Source organism: Hirundo rustica, chromosome Z (genome assembly GCF_015227805.2).
Source record: "Hirundo rustica isolate bHirRus1 chromosome Z, bHirRus1.pri.v3, whole genome shotgun sequence".
Lineage (NCBI taxonomy): Eukaryota > Metazoa > Chordata > Aves > Passeriformes > Hirundinidae > Hirundo > Hirundo rustica.
The window spans coordinates 17,380,639-17,404,764 of record NC_053488.1 but is presented as its reverse complement, the minus strand read 5'-3'; the positions used below and the strand labels follow the sequence as shown (position 1 = coordinate 17,404,764).

At 39.3% G+C, this 24,126-nt stretch overlaps 1 protein-coding gene across 1 annotated transcript in view; it reads right to left on the bottom strand.

Annotated features, from left to right (window-relative positions):
* Positions 1–1,945: 1,945 nt before the first annotated feature.
* The window catches only part of C9 (complement C9), a 25,047-nt gene continuing 2,866 nt past the window's right edge, over positions 1,946–24,126 (bottom strand). The window contains exons 3-13 of the mRNA XM_040089934.1: positions 18,845–18,962; positions 18,065–18,212; positions 16,647–16,794; positions 14,870–15,008; positions 13,159–13,377; positions 9,899–10,139; positions 8,433–8,561; positions 5,126–5,304; positions 4,689–4,917; positions 3,785–3,964; positions 1,946–2,048 (exon numbers count right to left, since the gene is read on the bottom strand). Coding sequence (XP_039945868.1) covers positions 3,804–3,964; positions 4,689–4,917; positions 5,126–5,304; positions 8,433–8,561; positions 9,899–10,139; positions 13,159–13,377; positions 14,870–15,008; positions 16,647–16,794; positions 18,065–18,212; positions 18,845–18,962 — 1,711 coding nt within the window. The 3' untranslated portion in view covers positions 1,946–2,048; positions 3,785–3,803. The remainder of the gene's footprint in view (positions 2,049–3,784; positions 3,965–4,688; positions 4,918–5,125; positions 5,305–8,432; positions 8,562–9,898; positions 10,140–13,158; positions 13,378–14,869; positions 15,009–16,646; positions 16,795–18,064; positions 18,213–18,844; positions 18,963–24,126) is intronic.

Here is a 24,126-nt window from a genome sequence, read left to right as displayed (position 1 = left end):
CTCAGCCGAGTCCGCATTTCTATCTCCACCTTCGTTGCCTTGCACCACCTGTGCCTGCTGCCGAGGTCGGGTGGGAGCCAAGGCCCCATAGGATGGGATGAGCTGGTGCTGCCAGCTATCCATACCTTTTCATGCCACGGTGCCTGAGCTAGCCCAGGCGAGCGTGGAGATCACGCAAAAGGCACTGCAACACTTTTTTAAAGCAGGAATGTTTTCACACCCATCACTTTAGGATTTGCTCTGTCTGTTAAGAGTTCCCTGCTATCTGATAGCTCTACTCTTGGTGGAGAGTTCTGCTGCTGCCAATGTGAGACAGTAACGCCAGATCTTCTTTATTACAGGTGCATAGTGCAGTAAAAAGCCTGTCAGGTTTGAAGCTTTCTGAAATGTCCCAGGACAACTGCAGGAATGCTAGGTGAATGTATCTATTTTGTCTGCACTTAGGAATATTGATTAGTGGAAACCTTCTAGTGGAAATCTATTGCCACTCCTGTGGCTTGAAGGGACTGTTCAAGGTGGCAGGACCAGTGAAAGGCCTTTTTTTGGTCTAATTTTTGTAGGGCAGTAGATTTTGTGGTTCACTGTTTTCTCTCCTCTTTCTTATGTGATGTTTAATTTTGCATACTCAGAGCCTTTAGAGCCACTCATGGTCGGCAAAGAATGTTGCAGGGGACCCTTCCCGATCTAGACTGCCACTATGCAAGGGACTAATGTCATTGATTTGATGGCATCTACTATTTCCAAACCACTAAGCACTCATACATATATATATACTGTTTCCTTATATCTTGCTTCCAAGGGGATCTTCTGATGTCTAGTAGTAAAGCTAAGTTAACATGGTTACCTTTTCCTCAAAGGATTTATCTTTGTTTTCCCAAGTTTGCTGACTTTTAAAATGATGCCTCATTGAGAACTATCCTTCCTCCTCATTCCAAACAAATTTTCCAGGAATTGTCTAGCGGGTTCAAAAGTCACTGAGGGAGATGGATGGATAGGTTCAGTGACAACACAATTACATCAGCCTTGTTTCCCTGTTTTGGAAGTTCTGCTGAAAATATGGATGGTAATTGGAAAATTCTTCCATCCCTTTTAAATGTGCCTCTGATTTCACGTAAAATCTTTAACTTATTGACATAGTCAAGATACTGTGATGGACTATTCTGCAAATATTTTGAGGAGCAAGCATATTACCTCTAGTGAAGCTGCATGTCTTCATAAACATCCTGGTGATCTGTGCCATGAATTAGATGTAAAACATAGGGCTGAAATAAATCTCCAAGGGCGTTTTGCTGAAGGTAATGACTCTCAAGGGTTCTTCTCTAAAAATGTACCATCAATCAAATAATGCTATATACATTATTCTTATAATTGTGCTGGATTTGAGTTCTTGAAAATCTGTTTGAACACATGCTAGGAAATAATTATGAAAAAACATTGATAAAGGGACACCCCATTGACAAACAAAGATGGAGTATTCATGTTCTAATGACAGCCACAGACAAATAAAATGTTGACCACAGGTACTGTATCAGCACTTCTCTGTTAATATAGTTATAGTTTATTACTTTGTTTTGGTTACAGATCATTTAAGCTGCAAGTACTTTTAAATCATGCCATTCCACTCTTCTGGTGGCCAGCAGAAACTGTGATTCGTGAAACCAGTTTGAAATCCATTCATGTTTTCTAAAAAAAAAGATGAAAACGTGAAGAGGTGATGGGAGATAGTAGCTACAACATATATATTTGGTCAAAATTAAAAAGAAATTGTACTCTCATAGCTCACTAAGGTAATAATTTTATTGTGTTTCAAATTTAACTGTAATGTAAAAGAATTCTAATGAAGAACCATGGATACAATCACGTGCTGTGTGCTTTGGGATGACCCTGCTTGAGCAGGGAGATTGGACCAGATGACCCAGCGTGGTCCCTTCCAGCCTGACCCATTCTGAGATTCTGTGTGATTCTGTGAAGGATGAATCAAAACTCATAGTGTGACTTTCAGAAGACTTAAATGTCAGACTTCTGCTTCAAGAGTGAGGACTCCACATCTGAAAACATATAAATATCAGAAGCCAAAGTTAGGTTAATATTTATTTCTTATGCCATGCCAGAGGAAACATTGGTGAATAGGTGCGTGTCATGAATAATCATTGTGGTTGCTCTCACGGCTGAAAAGGATAGATGTTAAGGATAGAGTGCAGGAATCAAATTAAGCTGCTTACGAGGTTTGTTTTTATTTTAATAACACCAGCTTTGTTGAATCAAGCAAAGGCTAACTTCATAGCCTGAACTTAACAAGAGGGCAATAGCACTGATCTAGGGAATGTTCAGAAGTAGGGAAACACATAGAAATACGTTCCCAGAATAGTTTCCAATCCGGCAAAAATTGATTCTTCAGAGACTTCCTGAGTGAGCCTAATTGCCTACCTTTAATAACTTTCAGGTTTTTTTGTGCTGAGGTTTTAAAATGCATATTTACTTTCGGTATGCCTATTGTGTGGAGGACCGGTCTTCAGTCTGTTTAAAATCTACCACTTGCTGGTTTATGTAATTTATGCTACTTATACCTGTCCTTGTGATATTACTCTAGATCTTGCAGATCTGTATCATATTCTTCTCTCAATGTTAATTTTTCACACCTGTGGAATAACTTATGGAATAAGTAGCTGTAACAATCTAATGATGTGGTTCTGTTGGAAGGTGTTTGTAATTTCCTTACATGGGGCTGTTAAGTCTTGCTGGCCATAATTTCTTCAAGCTGCTTCACAGGTGAAATACTAGATGAAGTTAATTACATCTAGTAATACATCTAAATTATTACTAGATGTAACTGAGGTCTGCTGATGCTGAGAGAGGGCAGTAAAAATCTTCTGATACATATTTTTGTTGCAGGCAGAGGTCATCTTGCAAGACTTACCATCAAGCAGTTTCAGTGAGGAAACATTCAACATCTTTCTCTATCTTTCCACCTCTTTTCCCCTTTTGGCCTCTCAGAAGATAAGGACCTTATGGCAACATGTTAAGCATAAAACTCAAACAATTTTTTTCTGGGATAAAAACTACTACTGTTTTCAGCAGGTGAAGGAATTTGCGTCTGCCTTGGCATTTTGGAGACCAGAGCATACATCCTCAAAATCCAATAATAATAATAACAATAATAACAACTATTATTACTATTATTACTGTTATTCTTATTCTTATTCTTATTCTTATTCTTATTATTATTATTACTACTACTACTAAAAATAAACCCCAGCAACCAAAAAATCCACCAAAAGCCTGGGACAAAACCATGTACTTAGACATTTTTTAAAATGTATATTTCTTCAAGCTGAAACTTTTAGATCTATTGTAACACTGGCTATGTTGGATTTTAGCATTCTGTTTATCAAGTGAGAGACTTCAATCCCCCAAACTGTCCTAATATTTTTTTTCCTGGAAAATAAGTCTCTTCCCTCTCCTTAAGACATAATATTTTTAATGGATAGTCTGACTGGAGATGAAATATGGGGTTTTTGAGAACTGGTATTTTTAGTCTATTCTTATCCAGAATTCAATTCTAATCTTGAGTTCTATAATATAACATTACTTGTCAAAACATCCAAGCAAAAATCTAATCATTCAGTGCATGGTGTTTGATCAAAGGTGGTATCAAATCACAGTTTTAAGTGAAATGTGTAAGTGAACTTACCCATAATTTCATCAACTGCATTTCTGAAATGCTCCAAGTATTGTCTGAGCATTTATTCTAAACTGCAGTAACACATTTAAAGAGACTGCTTACCTGGTTTTTAGGAGCATAACTATTTCCCTTCTTCACAGGGCCGTTTTTCAATGCCTTCTCCCTGGCATGGTCTCCCATCAGGTCCTGGTGCAGGATTATTACACTGGCGAGTTCGAGTGCTCTCTCCGTTGATGCAGGTGGACCAGGCACTCCAACAGCTCCAGCCTCCATCAGTCACAACTGGCATTAAGACATCATACAGGATTAGGCCATCTACCTCTTTCAAGGCAGACCATAATTTAACTCAGTTATGGTGATTCTGCAGATCATTTCAGTCTTATGAACACAACCCATCACAAAGATTTGGCTTTTGAAACGCTTTTGTCAGTGGCAATGCTTAAGAGCCTGGGCTTTCAACATTTTGTCATGCTAGGAAACAAGCACTAAGGTCGATTTTGGGTGCCTGAGCATTAAAAATCTGGCCACAGAGAAGGAAAATACTGCACTAGTCAATTTTTTTATGTTGTCGGTTGTGGAACAGCATTTTTTCCCTTTTCTGTAACCTAAAATTAAATTAGCACAGTAATTGTGAAGCATGATCATGTCTTAGCAGACACCAAGCTTTTGCAGAAGACTAAAGAAAAATATTTTAAGACATGGTGAGATTGATTTTGCCTGAAATCAGTTTACCTGCACAAGGCTTCAATAATACCCCTGTGGACTTAAATGAACTTTGTGTCATTCCAAGACACAGTAATGTATGTGGGACAATCAACTCCTAATTAGAGTACCCTCTGTATGGAAAGAACCCAGTAACTTACCTTAACTTCCACAACTTGTCCTTGAGATTTGACAGCAGTAGGTATAAGGAAGTGCTATGAAATACTTCTGTTCGTGTGAAGGCTCATTTGTCAGCATATTGTTACAACAGATAAGATAATTTTAGTTTGGAGTATTTACTAACCTTTCACTAATGTAGATTTGGGAATTTGACAAGCAATTCCCTTAAAATAACTTGAGCACAGGCATGTACAGGCTCCATCTACCAGCACAAGGGTGCCTCCATTTTTACAGGGTTCACATTTGCACACACTGTATTCAATAATGTAGTCTTCAATTGCTCTTTCCAAATTTTTTTTCTTTAAATACGCATCTCTCATCTTAACTGGAACAAGTGTATGTATTGGAGAAGGCTGTAGAAGAAAAAAAGCCCATGCATAACACAGTTTTCCAAAGTTCTGAATCCTTTTGATACAACCATCACTAGAATAAAAATCTGAACAAACAGTTAAGATAAAGACAGTTTGTGAAAGTTCATGATAAACTTGGAGTCTCACCTCCACCTTAGAACAAAAGCCTTCAAACTGTAAAAAGCCACACGTTTGAAGAAGTTGTACTCACCCGTTGCTGTATCACTACTGGAGCATCAACCAAAGATTTAGCCCATTCTATGTAATCCTCTACATCAACCACTTTGGATCCTCGTAGTAACATTTCTTTGATTTTAACTGAAAAGTCAATCTTCCCCCCCTCAACTAAGGAAAGGATATCATCAATGACAGCATTATCATTAATTTCTGCTGCAGAAATAAAAAAGAGGATGAAGAAGGATGTTTAATGTTCATGCATCTGGAAGAACAGCTGTCCTCATACTGCAGCCTCTTTGTACAATGATTATAGAGAGAACTCTTGGTTGTAGCAGAATTCAATATCTCTTTGCTCATACCTCTTATGTGGGAGGAAACCTTTTATTTTGCAATTAAATTAGAAAACCCTAGGTCTGAAAGGAAAAGAAAGGATAGGACAAATGGAGGCATATTATGGAGATCACAGTCCTTTGATGACAAGCAAAAGATAATGAGTAATTCTACTGTATCCCCTGACCTAAACCAAAATAGGGCAGGAATTAGAATAGTAGGAGTTTTTGATTCATAATTAAAATTCAAGAACAGAGCAGTGAAAATTGTCTCTCATGCACTTAGCCGTAAATATCATTCCCAGTTGCAATTTTTATTCCACAATGCCCGTCTCCAGACACATGAAAGAGCAGTGGGCAACCGTGACAGGCGGGGCAAAACAAACAGGGTAATCAGAGAAAGGGTGCCCCCACTTTGACTCCTCCCAGCCCTGTTTCAGCAGAGCCATTAGCCCTGCAGGATGGAATAGCAAGATGAGTCAATAGAAGGATGCAAAAAATGGCAGTTTGGGATTACACAAATTTAAATACTTAGCATACATTTGCAGGAGTTCCATTGTAAGGGGAGCTCAAGCTGGCTTTGAGAGAAACAAACTTGAGGAAATAAAGGGATAAAGGCAAAAAAAAAGGGAGGGGGACTGATTGCATATAGAAAAATGACTGATCTGTGAGCTTCTCTGCTGTGTACTGTCCTTCATCTTTGCAGTCTGTCCTGGCTTACCATTAAATTCCATTCTAATTCTTTCCTAGGTTAAAGGGACTCTATTCTGTGTGCATGCATGTGTATAGAGCCCTGTGGGGCAGCAGCTAGAGCTGGACAAGGGCTGATAGGTAGCTGGTGCTTGTGGTGGTAACAACTGCAGAAAGTGAAAATACATATGCCAGTGTGTGATGAGTAGCAGATGTTAAGCCAGACTAGCAGGTGAATGTAGGATAGGTGGCTTGGGAGCCAAGTACCAGAGCAGCTGTTGCTGTGGCCTAAATCTGGTGGCTTTCGGTGATGCAGTGACAGCAAGTCAGCAAGGGACTACCAACAGAGGTCATCTGCCTGGCCTTCTTTAAGCCCTTTGATCCAGTTCCAAATGGCTTCCTTATCTCCCAGCTGAAGACCTATGGACCCAAAGGGTGGACTTATTGGTGGGCAAGAAACTGGCTGGATGGGCACAGCCAGAGGGTTGTGGTCAATGCCTCTGTGTCTGGGCGGAGGCTGGTGACGGGTGGTGTCCCTCAGGGCTCTGTTTGGGTCCAGTGCTTGTCAGTGTCTTCATCAATGATAGAAAGTGGGGTCAGCTGCACTCTCAGAAAGTTTCCAGATGACACAAAACTGAGCGATTAACACAACAGAAGGATTGGATTCCATCCTGAAAGACCCAGAAAAAACTTGAGAAGTGAGAAAAAACCTCATGAAGTTCAGCAGATCCACGTGCAAGGTGCTGCACCTGGGTCAGGCAATAGCAGGCCTGACACAGACTGGAAGAACTCGTGGAGAGCAGCCCTGCCCAGAAGGACCTGGGGTGCTGCTGGGTGAGAGGCTGGACATGACCCAGCCATGGCCCTAACAGCCCAGAGAGCCAAATGTGTCCTGGGCTGCACCCAGAGCCCCGTGGGCAGCAGGGCAAGGGAAGAGATTTTGCCGCTCTACTCTGCTTTCATGTGATCCTACCTGCGTTCAGCTCAGGGGTCTCCAGCACAAGGAAGATGTGGGCCTTGTGGAGAAAGTCCAGAGGAGGCCACAGAAATTAACAGAGTGCTGGAAGCCCTTTCCTATGAGGGACATGCTGAAAGAGATGGGGTTGTTCAGCCTGGAAAAGAGAAGGCCCTGAAGAGATCTCATTGCAGTCTTCCAGTACTTAAAGGAGGCTTGTAAAGAGAGAGGAGGGCAATATTTTTACTTGGTTAGATTGTGACAGAACAAGGACGAGTGCTTTTAAACTAAAAGAGGAGACATTTAGATTAGATGATAAAAGGAATTCCTTTACTCAGAGTGCAGTGAAGCAATGGAACAGATTACCCAGAGAGACTGCCTCATCCCTGTAAGTGTTCAAGGCCAGATTGAATGGGGCTCTGGACAGCCTGGTCTTGTGTGTTGAAACCCTTTCCAAAATGATGTGTTGGAACTAGACGATCACTAAGGCCCCTACTGACCCGAACCAGTCTGTATTTTATGTCTCCAGAGTGAGACAAGTGGAGGAGCTGGATCCTGGGTTTCTAGGCCAGTTGCTGGAGCGACTTCAGCGTTCTGTGTTTGACTGAGATCTGTTTGCATATGAGTGCATTTCTGTGCAAGGCAACTGGAGATAAGAGGATTTAAAGTCCCATTGCTGTATCAACTGAGCACCTAAGGCCAGTCCCTGGAGACACCCACATTGTGTGTCTTGGTGTGCATCAGAGTCTGCACCAGCAATGGGAGTGGAGCTGTGGGCGTGGTGTTACATATCTCTGTCACTAACAGGAGAGGCTAATTGTGCAGTTGCTGGATCAACTGGATATTTAAAGTCAGCTGCTGGAGTTATCTGTACTGATTGTATATAAACGTTATGGGGGGACTGAAATACCATAGGCTTGTATTTCCTTGGACAATGTGTCCTACAGAGGACCCTCCCAACCCTCAACCGTCCTGTGATTTTGTGACTAAAGACTAAAAGACTTTCTCCCTGATCAGATGGAGAGGAGAAAAGGATGAAGCCATTTGTGCTATTTGTGTTTGCCTGAGCGCTGTCTGTATTTGGCCTGTGTTTATTTGTGGCCAGTGATACGTGTGTGTGTGTGTGTATGTGTGTATGTATGTATGTATGCATGCATCATGCTGGTGTATTAATGTGTGTGCATGCTGGGAATACATTTTCAGGCTGTCTTGACTTAAGAGCGTGGAATAATGTGAATCTCACCTGTATTGCTCTGCTGGATTTGTCTTTTCCCTAAGAGCAATAACTGTATGGATTATTCAGGGGAAGCAACAGGTATTATTTTTCCTTTAGCAAATGATATAATGTAAATCAAGGATATACTTACATTTCTCCTTCGCATGAATGCTTTCACATTTACCACCATCAACATTAAAGTTGGCTTGTATGTTTTTATATGCAATATTAGCATCTAAGTGATAGCCAAGGCATTTTTTCACATCTTCTACAGTAATTCCTGAAGTAGAAATAGCTAATTAGATAGATTGAACAAGCATAAACAACGGGACATTATTATTCTTACAGAATACATTTCAGGGCTATTGGAAATGTTTGTGGTCCCATTTATCTTTTACTTTTTCCTAGTCTATGTAATGGATATGAGGATGGCTGTAATTGAAGTGCCTGAACTGATGCAGATGAAATCTACGGTGACTAGGAAAATACCAAAAAGGAATATCTGTTTTCCATTATCTAGTTGAAAGCAGGTCTCCCTTTAGGAACCAGTTTTTCCTTTTATTATATTAAAATTTTGTGGTTTGCAGTTGCTCAATAGTTACTCTTTTTATATACTGAAGTAGTGAATTCTCTCAGTCTCTCTACTAACCTCAGTTATATTTCTCCACTTCTTTTCCCCATAAAATTAATCAAGGCCACTTATGTCTTAAAAGTATGCTTATTCCATTAATTCTAATCCTCCATCTACCCATTACTGCTTCCAACACCTCCTTTCTCTTTATTGAACCCAAACATACCATCTTCAACTTCAGCATTGTGTTCAGAAAGAATTTTGCTTAAAACTGAGACTTAAAAATCCAGACCTACAATCTCAAGGTGCTGAACAGACTAATAGTGGGAAATGAAATTTACATATTTGTCCCATGTCCCTTTTCATAGCCTGAATATTTGACAGTAATATTGTTATTGCTGCTGAAAGCAGCAGGTGCTTATTTTCTGATCTCCAAAATCAATATGAGAATTGCCTTTTCTCACTTTATTCCAGTGTGGTCACTTTAATCCAGCACAAACCCCCGTACATATGAACTGTGCATGAGGGAAGATTAAATTTCCACTTTGCTATTTTAATCAGGGCATAGAATATTCCAGTGTGAATGTTGAAAGCTATGAAATCAGTTTCAACACATGCACATGCTCCATGGGTTTCTAGAAAGCACTTTAATTTAATCTTTGGGTTTTTGTCATTGCTGTACTCTTAGCATGATTGTATCACAAAACAGTACCAACTACCAAATAGGATTTAGGGTTTAGGTTGGTTTTCTTGTCTTTGGAGATCTCTTGTGAAGCATGCAATTATTGCTAATGCATTCATGAGATTTGTTTAAGATTTTTTGGCCCTTCAGTCACAGACTTAAAGCAGATATTTCAAGTACTTCTGTAAGTTATAAAGGTTGACTCTTTTCTCTTTTAATTCATGTAATTCTATAATGTCACTGGTGTGCCACAAGCAGCATGCACTGAACTATGCTGTTCTCAGTATTTTTCCACATAAACTGATCTAGCATCACATGTCTCTTTGAAAGTCTGGGAACTTGATAATAGAAACAGAAAACATACTTAGTTGAGACATAGCATTATTATCCAGCACGTAAACAAGTTCATATTTTCCTCCTACAGTTCCAGAGACCGCATAGTGAGTTCCATAATCTTCTAGGAATTTAAAATACTCCCCCTTGTCATATTCAGCAGGCAGAAATTTTAAATCATCAAGGAAACTGTCTGTGAGACGGACATCACGACTCCGAATTTGGAACCTTCCCAGCTGAATCTGTCCTTTTACATGCAGAAAGGTTTGATTCTGAATGCAGGGAGAAGAAAAGAGAAGAGAGTGCCATTCTGGTATGCAGCACAGCACGAAAATCTATTTCACTTGTAAAGAAGCCGCAGTGCTTTTCAACATGGCATTCAATCTAGCAGTATGGAAGTGGGACAAACTTGTTTTATAAAAATTAAAAAGCTCTCTGATCTAAACTGAGGAAGCAGCAAGAGAGTTATTTTAATTCTTCCAATTTTGTAGAACTCTTCCCTTACTCATTTCAGTGAGGCCTTTGTGATCTGTTTGACAACAGGTCTCTCGAAGCACAATCCCGACTGGAAAGTGGCTTTCTGACTTTTGTAACATTGAAAAGTAGTTCTACATGGCTTGATAAATAGCAGAAGCTGCCCACTTAGGTCTGATGGAGTTTCCTCTCTGTTTATAGTCAGAGCAGACCTATGTTCTCTTTTTTGATCACTTCCCTGTTATTCTCATACTGTCAGAAGGAAGGGCACAGCTACAATTAAAAACAAAATACTCTTTGACTGTTAGAAAGAAGGGCACAGTTCCAATTAAAAACCCCAACCCAACAGAAGGAAAATTAATGAGGAGGAAATTCCATATTATGTATTTGAGCCATACCTACATTGTAAGTCTAGGTGTAGCAACTTAGCAACTGATGTTTTTGTAAATTATACTCCAGGTGATTTTATATCATATTCTAAGTGGGGAGCTAGCTGCTTCCAGTAACTAGTAAAATAAAATCTTGTGTAATAGTTGCACTTAAGATTCTAAGGGAACATGTGCCTTCCAAACCCCATTGCAGTATTTATGTGACTCCCTTAATAGTAGTGCCCAATAGGAGGTATGTAAAAGGGATGCAACGCTAGACCTTCATGTTATCCAGCACCATTTAAAAGATTTTAAACTGCTGACTCAGGTGCTGCTTAAGACTGGCAGAAATCTTGAGGCACCTAAATCACTGGGAGAAAATTTTTGTAGGTGCAATATTCCTACCAACCAGCATGCACAGACCATTTCTCTCTAGGTGCCTCCAGGCACCTGCAGAATACTGACTTCAGCTTTCAGGTGGGCTGTGGAGGGAGCTCATGCAGAGACCATCATTCCGCTACCTTGCAGCCCTATGACTTTGCAGTGATAGAACTCTGCTTGTGACGGGTTATGGCTCATTCTCTGAACTGATCTCTGAGCAAGAATTTGAGTCCAGAACTCCTATCACAAGCCACTAGACTATAAGCAGACATTAAGACCACCTGAGCTGTAGAGCTTGATCTTTTATGTCTGTGAAGATTCATGGTTTGAGGTTTAAATGGTTTGTTTTCATCCCAAGAAAACTCATACCAGTACCAAGGCAAGGCAATGCTGGATTCAGCTTATCTTTACAGTGCAGATCTTTGTATTCAGCATTATTTTAATTAATCACTGACAAAACTTAGCTTAGCTTTCCCTTATATCTATTTCACCTCCAGAGCTCTGAATGGTTTCTAGACAACAAGACTGACAAACTTGAAAATTTTAATTAGTTGAGGCAAATCTAGTATTCCTTGCACATGGTGCACTTCAGCTCTATGGAGTTGATATGGCTTGTATATTGTAATCACAGGCCTTGGCGTAAAGTGTGGAAAACTGACCTGATCAGTTAATTTCATTAGCACACAGCCACTGGATTAGGCCATAGTATTGTGTTCTGCTCATTTTGGCTGTGGGAAAACTTGTTTTTCTTCACAGTGGCTACCATGAGACTGTGTTTGGATTTTGTGCTGAACACAGGGTTGATAATACAGAGATGTTTTTGTTATTGGTTAACATTTCTTACACACAGCCAAGACCTTTTCCGCTTTTTGTACTGCTGTGCTGGCAAGGAATTTTGGTGTGCTTGGGAGGTTGGGGGAGACACATCTGGGACAGGTGACTCAAATTGATCCAAAAGACTTTCTATACCATATGACATTTGGCTCTGTATGTGTAGTGGGTTGAAGAAGGAGAAAAGGGAGATGTTTGGTGTGATTGCTTTTGTTTTCCCAAGTCACATTACTCGTGATAGAGCCTTGCTATCCTGTAGATGCCTGAACACCTGCTTGCCCTTGGGAAGCAGTGACAAGATTCGTTGTTTTGCTTTGCTTGTGTGCATGTGTTTTGCTTTCCTGTTAAACTGTCTTTTTCTCAACCCATGAGTTCTCTTTTTTTTAACCCTTCCCATTCTCTCCGCAAGCCTGCTGGTGGGGAAGTGAAGGAACAGCTGCCTGGGGCTTGTCTGCTGCAACCACAACATGTCTAGCATCTCTTTTTGTGGTCTGTCTTATTTAGACCTCACTAAATGCTGTGACTACTTCTCTACTATCAAATAAAATGGGGTAGGGTCTTTTCACTGTTTCAAAGGAGGTAAAGGTGTGGCTTATATGCAATCCCAAAATGGGCTTTCTTTTCTCCAGACTGTCTACAAGAAAATTCCCTTCAAAGATGCTGTGGGAAAGTGTAGGATGGGCATTGTTTATGAGAACTAGCACTGACTAAAGTTGTGGCAGCATGCTAGTAAAATTGTGAATTATCCTGTACCAGTGCTAGAGCCCATGCCTTTTAGCCCTGCCTATTTATTAGTACAGGTGTACCCCAGTGTCTGAGATCTGACCTTTCGGTCATTATTCCTAAAATTTATTTTGTGTTTATGTAGTGTAGCCCTACTCCATGGCAATTATTCATCACAAGGCTTGATCTAATTTGGCCTCATTGCACTAGATCAGAGATTCTCTTTAATCAGGATGAGACCAGGGGTCTTGATCCTTTCTAATACCAAGACCCTGTTGAATATGAGTGTGCTTGCTAGTCAGAGATAAACAGGGGGGAAAAGAAGATCCTTTGAGTTGTCATTTGAGTTGTCTGAAATCTTAATGCTGTTGTCACTAGTATTTCATAATAATAATTAAAAAAAAAAAAGCATCTGACTAGAATACTTAGATTATTATTGCCTAATTCTAACACTGCATAGATTGTACCATTTGTAAAATAGTTACATTAAAACTCTTAGAATAATTATTCTCACCCTTTCTGTGTAGCTTTGCAGGATGGAACCAAAGGTATAATTCTTTCTGTAGTCATATTTGAAATTTCCTTCTGAAACATTTTTGTTACTTCCATCCGTAGGTGTGTATTTCACAGAGAGGTCGGCACTAAAATGTGTCTGTTTTTTAATGTAAACCTCTCGTAACATTTTCTCACGATCATGGTAGTACACAGATGAGAAAGTTTTGTCTGCTTTTGTCTGAGAAAAGATACAAAAAAATTGTATGAGAAAACAACAGGCAGTGATAGAAAAAAATCTATGTAACATTTTAAAGCTGTATTTTCTCACAGCTTTTTCCTTTTAAACCAAAACAAATGGAAATAGCAGTCCCTCCACAAACTGCCTCATTCGGAACAGTTCAGTGCTTGAAAAAGGAACAGAAAGTGAACAGAAAACTGCAGTGACAATAATTTAGTGAATATTAAATCTCTGCATGTAACACTGTCAAGGTAATTTATGTGTGTCAACAGTCCCTTTACACTGTCTACAACTTCCTTGTGAAGGAAGAGGAGGGGGTAAGCACTGATCTCTTCTCCCTGCAGACCAGTGACAGGACCCAAGGGAATGGCCTGAAGTTGTGTCAGGGGAGGTTTAGTTCAGATATTAGAGACGTTTCTTCACCCAGAGGGTGGTTGGGCGCTGGAAAAGGCTCCCCAGGGCGATGGTCACAGCACCAGCCAGCCAGAGCTCAAAGAAGTGTTTAAACAATGCTCTCAGTTGTGACCTTGGCAGTGTCCTGTGTAGAGCCAAGAGTTGGACTCAATGATCCTTGTGGATCCCTTCCAACTCAGGAGATTCTCTGACTCGATTTAAGGAATAATAGTCTCACTTTCCTAAAACACAGTTAAGATTTGCTAAGAGCTCCTGACTTGTGAAATAAGTCAGAATTATGATTCTGCCTTCTTTTCTTACAGCAAACAATAACTAATTCAGAATACCTGTTTCAGTGTTATTTATTTTAGTATACCTTAGCAGAACATCACATTTTAGCAACTGAAAATGGTTATAAATCAAACCCAAACATAACCAGGGATCTCTGGGTCAGATTTATTCATTTTGGGAAGGGCCTGGTTTAAATTATATTTGTTTTATCAAGTTCCTACTTACAGTAATTTAGAAGGAAAAATGATGCTTTGATTTCTGAAAAGTATCTGACTTATTTTTTTTTTTTCAATAATCATCAACATTTTTGTTGTTCAAACCTCAGTGAAAGTCATAGTCTGAAGCTTAAAAGCCTAACAATTTTTTTTTTTTCCCCAGTGGGACAGACAAGATCATCACTAGTTAGAAAAAAATAAGTAGGAACAAATATTGTAATACAATGTTTGCCTTTTTATCAGTGGCTCTTTCATGTCCTTATGTAGCTTATTTGCTCTTCTACCTAGTAAAAGTTGGGTATCATAATCCTTTCTGTACATTTTCTGTTCATTTCTTCTGCTCATATTTTAAACATTCCAGAGAGATAGTTTCATTTAATGTGCAAAGGTGCAGCACAGAGATGTGGGAATTTGGCTGGCATAACTGAACTGCTGAAGTATATGATAACAATGTCCTTTCCTCTGGACTTTAGCACAAGCTTGAGCCTAAAAAGCTGCTGCCTGACTCAGAATATATGCTGAGTCTTCCAAGCTTATGACAGTAGTTGGCATTCAATGAAACACATCCTGTCTTGCAAAGGACTTAAACTTACATCGTAGGTGAGAACAGCCACATTCCACGGCTTGCGGTAGTATGTTCGTGTGTTCCCATCACGCACCCGTTCACAAAGACCATTGAAAAAGTCATTGTCAAATGGGCTGGCCATTGGCTGCATCCCTAAAACATTGATCCTACAAGAGAAATACAAGAGAAATTATACTTCAAAAGAGGGACTGTCAGCACACATAACCTATAGACTGGAAAAGCCATATTCTGTAAGGGATGGAGACTGTAGCTGGGAAACTGAATCCTGCTCCATCCAAGCAGCTTGCCTCATCTCTTGTGGTTTCTCATCTGTGTACTGGAGATAGTTACATCTTTTGTAAAGTTCTTGAAGGCTCATGCATGAGAAATAAACAAATAAAAGACACTAAACCTCAAACACAGTGAAAACTTTAGGCATAAAAGGGGGTAAAAACCCATTTTTTCCTTGACCAGTATATTTGTGAGAAAGAACATTTGTTCTTGACAAGTACATCTGTGAGAAAGCATTCTTGTAGATTTAAAATGTACATCTCAACAGTGATATATATATATTTTAGTAACTCATATTAGTTTGTCAGCTGGTAGGTACTTGGTTATCAAGCATGTACAACAACCATCAAATCTTTAGAAGGAATATACAGCTACTCCTAGCATTGTCTCTTCTTGCAGGGTGTGACCTAGTGTCACACATAGCAGCATTTCCTGGAGTTTAAGAGAGGAAATCTAAACCATTACTAAACCGTTACAAAAAGGGAGGCAGGCGCATCAGTTACTTAGCTCTATGCATCAATATACTGATGTACAAGAAATACTTCCAAAAACAATTTGTATAATTTGTTTGCCCTTTTATGCCTGTTTCATAAGTTTCAATCTTTTCAGTATTACCAATATTTACATCTTACAAATGTATGTATACCTTTCTGTAGAAAATGGTAAACAGGTCATCAAAGTTACCAGTGTAATTTCTGCATCTCTATACAACATTTTCTCATGCAAGATTTTAGTAACAGATTGTAATAGAAATTTCTAAAGTTGCCTATATACTTGGTTTACTTCCCCATGCTAAAAAAGCAGCATTTTTGCTCTTGCACAGTAATGAAATTAAAAGGATGTATGATTTTTATTTAACACACGGTGGTGCTGTGGTGTGCTTTTCTGTTCAGTTTGGCTTGCTGCCTACTAACTCTATTTGTAGGTAAACAATATGTCACGATTTCTTTTTGTTAAAGATGAAAGAAATCCAGCAGGGTTTGAGAACAGAAAGATTCATTACCAACTTAGATTAATGATGAAAGCTCCTGTAAGCAACAAATATCCGGGAAGTGGATAATGCAATACTAGAAGAAAGCTGTGCATAAAGTGTTGTTGCAGTAAGGCATCCTGTTGTATAAATAGTCAAGAGATGTTTTCTCCCTTTCAGACATGCATTTTAGCAAAGTAATTGACAATTACTGATTGGTTGTGAAATATCCTTAGAAGCCAATCTATATACTTATAAACTTTACATTTATATAGTATGTAAGTTTATTCATGTGACATGTATGTATGATTCTGTTTACTGACATTTTGATTGATTTGTACAGTCTACATATTTTATCCTTACAATTGTACAAGATAAAATGGTAGTTAAGTGTTCTTGCAACTGCTACTTAGTGTTTCTGAATACAAATGCTACCATGATTCATATTCCACTTTTGGGAATGTTACTGTGCCCCAGTTTCTTCAGCTGGCTTTGGAGACAATCCCAAACTCTTCACTTGGCTCAATTACTTTTTACTACATACCCATGTCCCGCAGTCCTGCCAACCTCAGACACATCAATATCATGGTTTCGGCACGGTGATCGTGGGTCAGCTTCACAGTCATCTTCATCGGAATAGTCTCCACAGTCATTATCTACATTGCACACAAGTCTTCGCTTTATACATCGACCTGATCAAGGAATAAAACATTGCCTGAATGCATTTTTGTCAAGAGGGACTGTAAATGGCACCATCATCTACTCTTTAAGACATTCGTCTATGTATATTTCTACTGTTGTCATGAGGGATTAAAATCTGACACTTTCAAATGAAAAAACCCCTCTGCATACTGCTGTTACTTACAAGTTAGTAGGATGACTGAGAAAAGTAAATGGCAGGAGATCTGCTGTCGTCTGAAGAAAATTTTTTGATCCTAGACTGTTCTATAGTAAACTTCATATGTTAGGTTGGTTGGAACTTTCTTATTTGTATTAAGAGAATACAGGAAAATATCAATTCAACATCAACAAAAAATTAATTTTAAATAATTTAAATTGTTGTTATTTGTATATTATTCAAATAATATGGACAGGTAGCGTCCAAAACTATAGTGATTTGTGTTCTAAAGCAACAGGGAAGTAGTAACTTTCCTGAGTTTACATTTTACAAGTTTTACAAGGACTTGGGGTTTTTTCCGTAGGATTATCCACTTTGATAAATTAGCCATATCATAGTAAAACAACACTTTGATATCATCAACCTCCCCTGTAAATGCCACACAATCCCTGTGAACTACTAGTTAAAGGTCTACATTCTAATTTTAAATTGCTTTATTTGCACTTTTCAGTATTTGAGTTAAAAGCAATACAAAAAATGGCTTGGTACTTCAAATTCATTTATCATTTTTCTGTTTTTGCTTTGACTAGTTTTATTACTGATAACTTTTCCTACTTTATTTTGATTTCTGATGAATCTTGAGCACTACATTCATATGCCTTACATCGCTTTACAAATGTATATCTTATTTTTTATCTAGATGCATGCTGGTCTCCAACTAGCATCTATCATACCAGTTAGACTGGTAAACTTCCATATCCATTCTATTAAAATTCCTTCAGTCCTAGTTTTTTTCCCTGGTTTTCTTTTCATAAAACCTAGTGATTCAGTAGGAAGTGGAGCAGTTAAGCTAGAAGAAAGTATATGATTGGTATGGTCAGCTTCTAACCATGGAGTAGAAGTTACAGATGAATTTAAACTAGGTGCAAATTAAAGTGGAGGATGAGAGCAACGTACCCCTTCTTAGGCGGTTTTGCTGCTGTGGTTTTGGCACTGTGTCTTTGAACTCACCTGTCCATGGACTGTTTTAAGATGCTAGCATGAGACTAATATAACTTATTCACAGAACTAAAATGTGGTTTCCGAGTTACTGCTTTACTTGCTTTGGCTCAAAAAAACCCTACCTGAATTGCACTGAAAGTCAATACCACAGTTTGGTTCTGGTTCTTCAGGACAAACTTTGCTGGGTTTACAGATTTGTGTGTCTCCTAGGGCCTCCAGGCATGCTTTTCCACCAAACTGCCCGAATCTTTCAATACGTCTGGAGCGAAACTTGAAAGAAAAGTATAAATATTGCTCAGAGAGAAAAGACAACTCCATCAGAACTTCAGGGTTTCCAGCTGAACTTAGAGCTTTTCAAAATAAAACAACTTTGGTGAAATTTTTTATTGAAAACCCACAGGCACAATTTATGAATAAACATTGAATTAATAATTATGATTAATAATACTTAGCTAGTATGTAAAAATGCTAATTTCTCACTATTTAGTTTACTTCACTATTTTATTTCTCTCCAGTGTGGAAATGGCTCATTTGCATTTTGTATATTTTCAAGCCTTAAAAGGTTTTGTTTGTTTGTTTGTTTTGGTTTTTTGTTTGTTTGTTTGTTTTTTAAAATTTAAAAAGAGAAAAAAATATTGAAAAATAATGTTTTAAACAGAAACACACATATGGCCAAAATAGATACTTTATATGAAGAAAACTTTTTGAATGAGTACACTTGAGTAGTATTGCACAACTGGATGTAGTACTCTATGGCTTCAAATTCGACATTATTATGGGTTTCATCAAATCATAAACATAACGTATTAGGAGCTGCAGTCTGACACTTTCTCATAACTAACAGACAGACAGATATCTCTTTGGTTGTGACTTTGGAACAAAGACTTCCAAGGACAGCTTACCCTTTGATTGGTGCATGGGTCGCAGGACCCCCATGAGCTCCAGCTGCTCAGCTTGCAGTCTATTGGAGATGGAGCATTCAGTTCCCTTGTTCCCCTGTGGAAAGCTTTTTCTGAAGAGCTGTCAAACAAAACATTCCATTACAGTCCTGGGCAGTATACTAAAATCACATGTGAGTTTATATTTGAATCGTAGGCCAATATTTTGAAAGCATCTTCAGGCTGATTTCTGTTTCACTTTCATAGCAGTACTTAGATGTATCAACAGCTGCCTAATATTAAATATTTTGGTGGTTTAAAATTACATTAAAAACTTTAGAGAGTTAATAAGCCAGGTCTTTCCCGCCTTTTTAGATCTTTGTGCATACAAATGCTCTTATGGTGGGTCATGTTATTGAAGAGAATGAAACAATAATACACAGAGAACATCTACAGTCTTCTATTCAGACAGTGGTTGTGCTCCCCACTAAGTGAAGCTAAAGACTAACACACACCAGCACATCTCACATGGATGAAGCACTTCAATTCATCTTTGTGATTTTAGCTAATTGACTTTGATGGTGTTGCTCTTAACTCTGGATAAAAGCATAAATGCCTTTTAGAGCTGAAAGGAGATTCATAAATAAAAGTATTACTTGGTAACAGGAAAACTTTCATTGCTGGAAAAAACAGACATGTTTAGCTCTCTTTCCATTCTTCAGCTTGCCAAGTTGAATACTCTTGCAGTTAGGCCTGGTGCTTTTTTTTAGAGTGACTTCTCATTTTGGTGCTGAGTTTTAAGTATCATCAAACTTCCAGTTCTCAGTACATGTGAGGCCATTACTTAATAGAAATCAAGTTTCTTTAAAACACCCACTGGTAGATATTAAAAACTCATGCATTATGGAATGACTTATCAAGTTTAAAAGCCAAGGCTAGTAGTTTAGTGGTGACCTTATCTTCAATGGTAAATATCAGAGAAATAAAGGAGCACTGAGGTCTGACTTGCCTTTTTTACTCTCAATAACTTACTCCAATTTGGCCTTACATGATGGGGTTTTATTCCCTGTGAAGCAATTCTCTCTCTGCATCTCTCCAAGTTAATGCTCTTGGCCCTGCTCTACAATGGGACATTCTTTGCTGAGCCCAGTTGGTTGGCAGATCTGCAGCTCCTGCAGTGGGAGGTTCCCATGGGTTTTCACTGCAGGCAGGGCTTTGCCCTCAGCTCTTTAACCCCCTTACGTAGTACAAATATCTCAGGAGCCCAAACAAATGTAACCTGATTCCATAAGACTAAGAAATCTGAAGTTTGGACAACAAAGACATAGCAGCTGGTCCAACTCTTTGGTGCCATTTATTCTGTGTTAAATTTACATACGTACTAAGTCTTTATTGAGAAAATAAATCGACCTCTTTTCAGCTATCAAGCCTTAACCAACTCGGGGATCACAGACTTGCCTAACATTTTACCATGACAGCTGTTAAACCTAGAAATAGGTTACCCAGGGAAATGGTAGAATTTCCTTCCCTGGAAATACTCAACACTATTGTCAGGATCCCTGAATTGCCTAATCTAAAACCCTGTTTTGAACAAAAGATCTCCAGGAGTTCCTTTCAACCTAGACTTTTCAATGTATTCAGCAGTTCTTTGAAATTCTGGACAGTTGTATTGTATTTGAAATTTGATGTAGCTCCCTAGCCTCTTCAAAACCAACTATTTCATTTGTAAGTAGCTCATCTTGGAGGTACCTCATACTAAGCAAGTAATTCTTAAAAAGTTCCTATGCAGTTTTCTGTGTATTTCCCACCACTCAGCATGATAGTAACATCAACAGTGGGAAAAATTAAAATCTACTGCTCTGGTAAATGGATGAGAATCAGCTTTTTTCTTGCAGTACTGAAGGATGACTTTCCATCTTCTTACTTATGGAGGATTTCCAGCCTCTGAGTAACAACATCTATTCTGGCATTTTGGGTTGAAGACAGATAGGTTGTCCTTAAAAGACAGTAGGGTGAGAACCCTTAGATGCTAGACCTATAAGATATATTGAGGCATCTGATGGGATCTCTGGAAGCAAATAGTTATCTTATTCCTAGCAATTACCAAGCATTCTGATGTTAGACAAATTCACATTGAAATGTATTTCTGAACTGTTAAATTATTGCTGTTAAACAGAGCCAAAAAACCCTTACAGGCAGTAAGGATTAATCATGGAATGCAGATTTATGCCTAAAGAAGCAATTAGACTCAAGCTACTTCAGGTCCTAAAGATTCTCCTAGAGGTTGTTGTAAGGCCATATTTACAGTCTAAAGTAAAAATCACAGGCAGAAAATACTGAGTTGAAGTCTCCAATGCAAATGGAAGCCTTGCCATCACCTGTCTGCAAACTAGAGCTGATGGTAGTCTCTGACTGACTTTCAGGTAACAACATAATTAAAGATCTTTTCCAGCCTAAGTGATTCTGTCATTTTATGATAATCACAATTTAGCAACTTTTGCAAGAATATTCATTGAGTGATGTACACGCACCCATGTGCCTTCTCCAGCATAGTTTATGAGGTTAACATGTTTTCCTGCAGAGTCAGTTTTAGGGTTTTGAATTTACTTGAGGTTAGAGAAATAAAAATAAAAACAATTCAGAAAATTTTCATTGCAAATGATTCATAAACTCTGAAACACCAGTAATGCATCCACTATTCAGATGATCTGGGAAATCAAAGGGACATATATTCAACAATAATGTTTAAAAGAGTCAAGGTACTACAAAAATTTGCAAACTTGTCACCTCCAAATTAAATATGAAGAAAAATGTTACTGAAAAACAGATGCTAAGTCACACAAATTAAATAGGAGGGGAGGTAAAAACAGTTCAGCTACTGAAGATCATCACTGAAGGTGACAGTTGAGAGCACGAACTTCAGAGCTAGGCATGGAAATCAAAATACCTTTTCTTCTATCCTTTATCAAGAGGTTTGAGGGACAGAAGAGTACTCTTTGGAAAGCAAAAGCCATTTCACAATCAGTACACAGAACGATTTGCACCTTGTCTTGGACTACCCAGTACACTCTATACACCCCCTGGCCACATGGCTCTGGTGATTAGCTGTTGAGTCATACTTCAGAATAGAGAGTTGTTGACTTCATCAATTACAAAATGGATGGGGAAAAAAAAAAAAAAAAAAAAAGTCTTGTTTTTATAATTATCACTGACCAAGAAATAAGGCACATCTCTCTTGCATTTGAAGACATGATAGTATCACATGAGAGCATGTGCCATTTGCCAACTGCGGTTGCTAGCACCATCTTCAAGCTGCACAGCCTTTGGTATGCTGGGGAGCCGAGGTGCTGGCCAATGTTGCCTCCTATGGATTCTCTCTAATAATCATATCTTCTGTCTGGGCTGTTTCTAACTGAACATGCTAAACCTGTACTTTAATTGGATCTGAATGTTAAAATAATAATAACTATCAAAACATAAGGAGCAAGTGCCTGCTCAATCTAGTGGCTTTCTATGATGGACCTATTTGTCCATCAGCGGACAAGAGAAGGGCTGCAGATGTAATTTATCTGGACTTCTATAGAGTCTTCGACATTGTCCCTCATAATATTCTTCTCTCTGAATTGGAGAGAGATGGATCCAATTCCACACTGATAGATAGATAAGAAAGTGGTTGGATGGTCACATCCAAAGGTTAATGGTCAATGGCTCAGAGTCCCAATGGACATCAATGACAAGTGATGTCCCTCAGGGGTCTGTACTGGGACCAGTGTTATTTGATATCTTCATTAATGACACAGATGAAGGAATCGAGTGCACCCCCAGCAAATTACAGATGACACCAAGCTGAGTGGTGCTGTTGACACTTCTGAAGGATGGGACGCCATCCAGAGGGACCTGGACAAGCTCTAGATGTATGCTCTAGATGTACGAGCAGATCATGACAGTAGCCCATGGGAATCTGATGAGATTTAACAAGACCAAGTGCTGGTGCAGCACCTGGGTAGGGACAGTGTGTCAGCCCAGGCTGGGCATGAACAGACCCAGAGCAGCCCTGCCCAGAAGGACCTGGGGTGCTGCTGGGTGAGAGGCTGGACGTGCCCCAGCCATGGCACTCACAGCCCAGAGAGCCAAACGTGTCCTGGGCTGAACCCAGAGCCCCGTGGGCAGCAGGGGAGGGAGGGGGTTCTGCCCCTCTGCTCTGCTCTGCTCTGCTGAGGACCACCCAGAGCACTGCATCCAGAGCTGGGGTCCTCTGAACAGGAAAGGTATGAACCTGTCAGAGAGTCCAGGTGAAGCCACTAAGATGATCAGAGGGATGGAACATTTCTCCTCTGAAGAAAGGGTGAGAGAATTGGGATTGTTCAGCCTGGAAAAGAGGCAGCTTAGGGGTGACCTAACTGTAGCCATCCCATACCTGAAAGGAGCCTTTCAAGAAAGATGCAGAGGGGTTTTTTATAAGAGCAGGAATGACTGGATAAGGGGGAACAGTTTAAAGAGAGTAGGTATAGGTTAGCTATTAGGAGGAAATTCTTTGTTGTGAGTGTAGTCAGGCATTGGCACAGTTTGCCCAGAGGAGTTGTGGGTGCCCTATAAACACGGGTGTGTTTAAAGCCAGACTGGATGGAGTTCTGAGCAACCCAGTCTAGTGAAAAGTGTCCCTGGGCACAGCTGGGACCTTCAAGACCATCTTGTCCCTACCTTCCTGCTATGTGCAGTGACACCTCCCACCAGACCAGGTTGATCAAAGGTTAACTCAACCTTGCTTTCAGCTCTCCCAGTGGTGGTAATCCATAGCCTCCCTGAGCAATCTTTTCTAGTGTCTCACCACTCCCACAGTAAAGAACCCCTTCCTAATATCTAAATATAATTTCCCCTTCAGTAATTGGTTCAGTTCCCCATTACTTATCCTATCACTATAGTTCCTGACGAAGAGAACAGCTTCAGGCTCCCTGTAGGTACCTTCAGACTGGAAGGTCTGGGGACTATAATGTCTCCACACAACCTTCTCCTCTCCAGGCTGAACAGTCCCAGCTTTCTCAGTTGTTGTTGTAGGGGAGGTACTCCAGTCTTCTAATTAATGTCATAGATTCCTCTGGACTTGCTTCAACATATATCTATTATAAGGCTTTAGTTGTTTTCCCATGAGCATTTGGTGGGGACTAGGCCTTCACTGTCCTCCTTATAGTACTTGCAGTGAAAATACAAAGGCTGTATTTCCAAAGATTAGAACTACTCTGTCTAGGAGATTTTAAGTATTAAGGGAAGCACTGTCAGCATAAAACTGTGCAGTTTCAAAAAGAAGT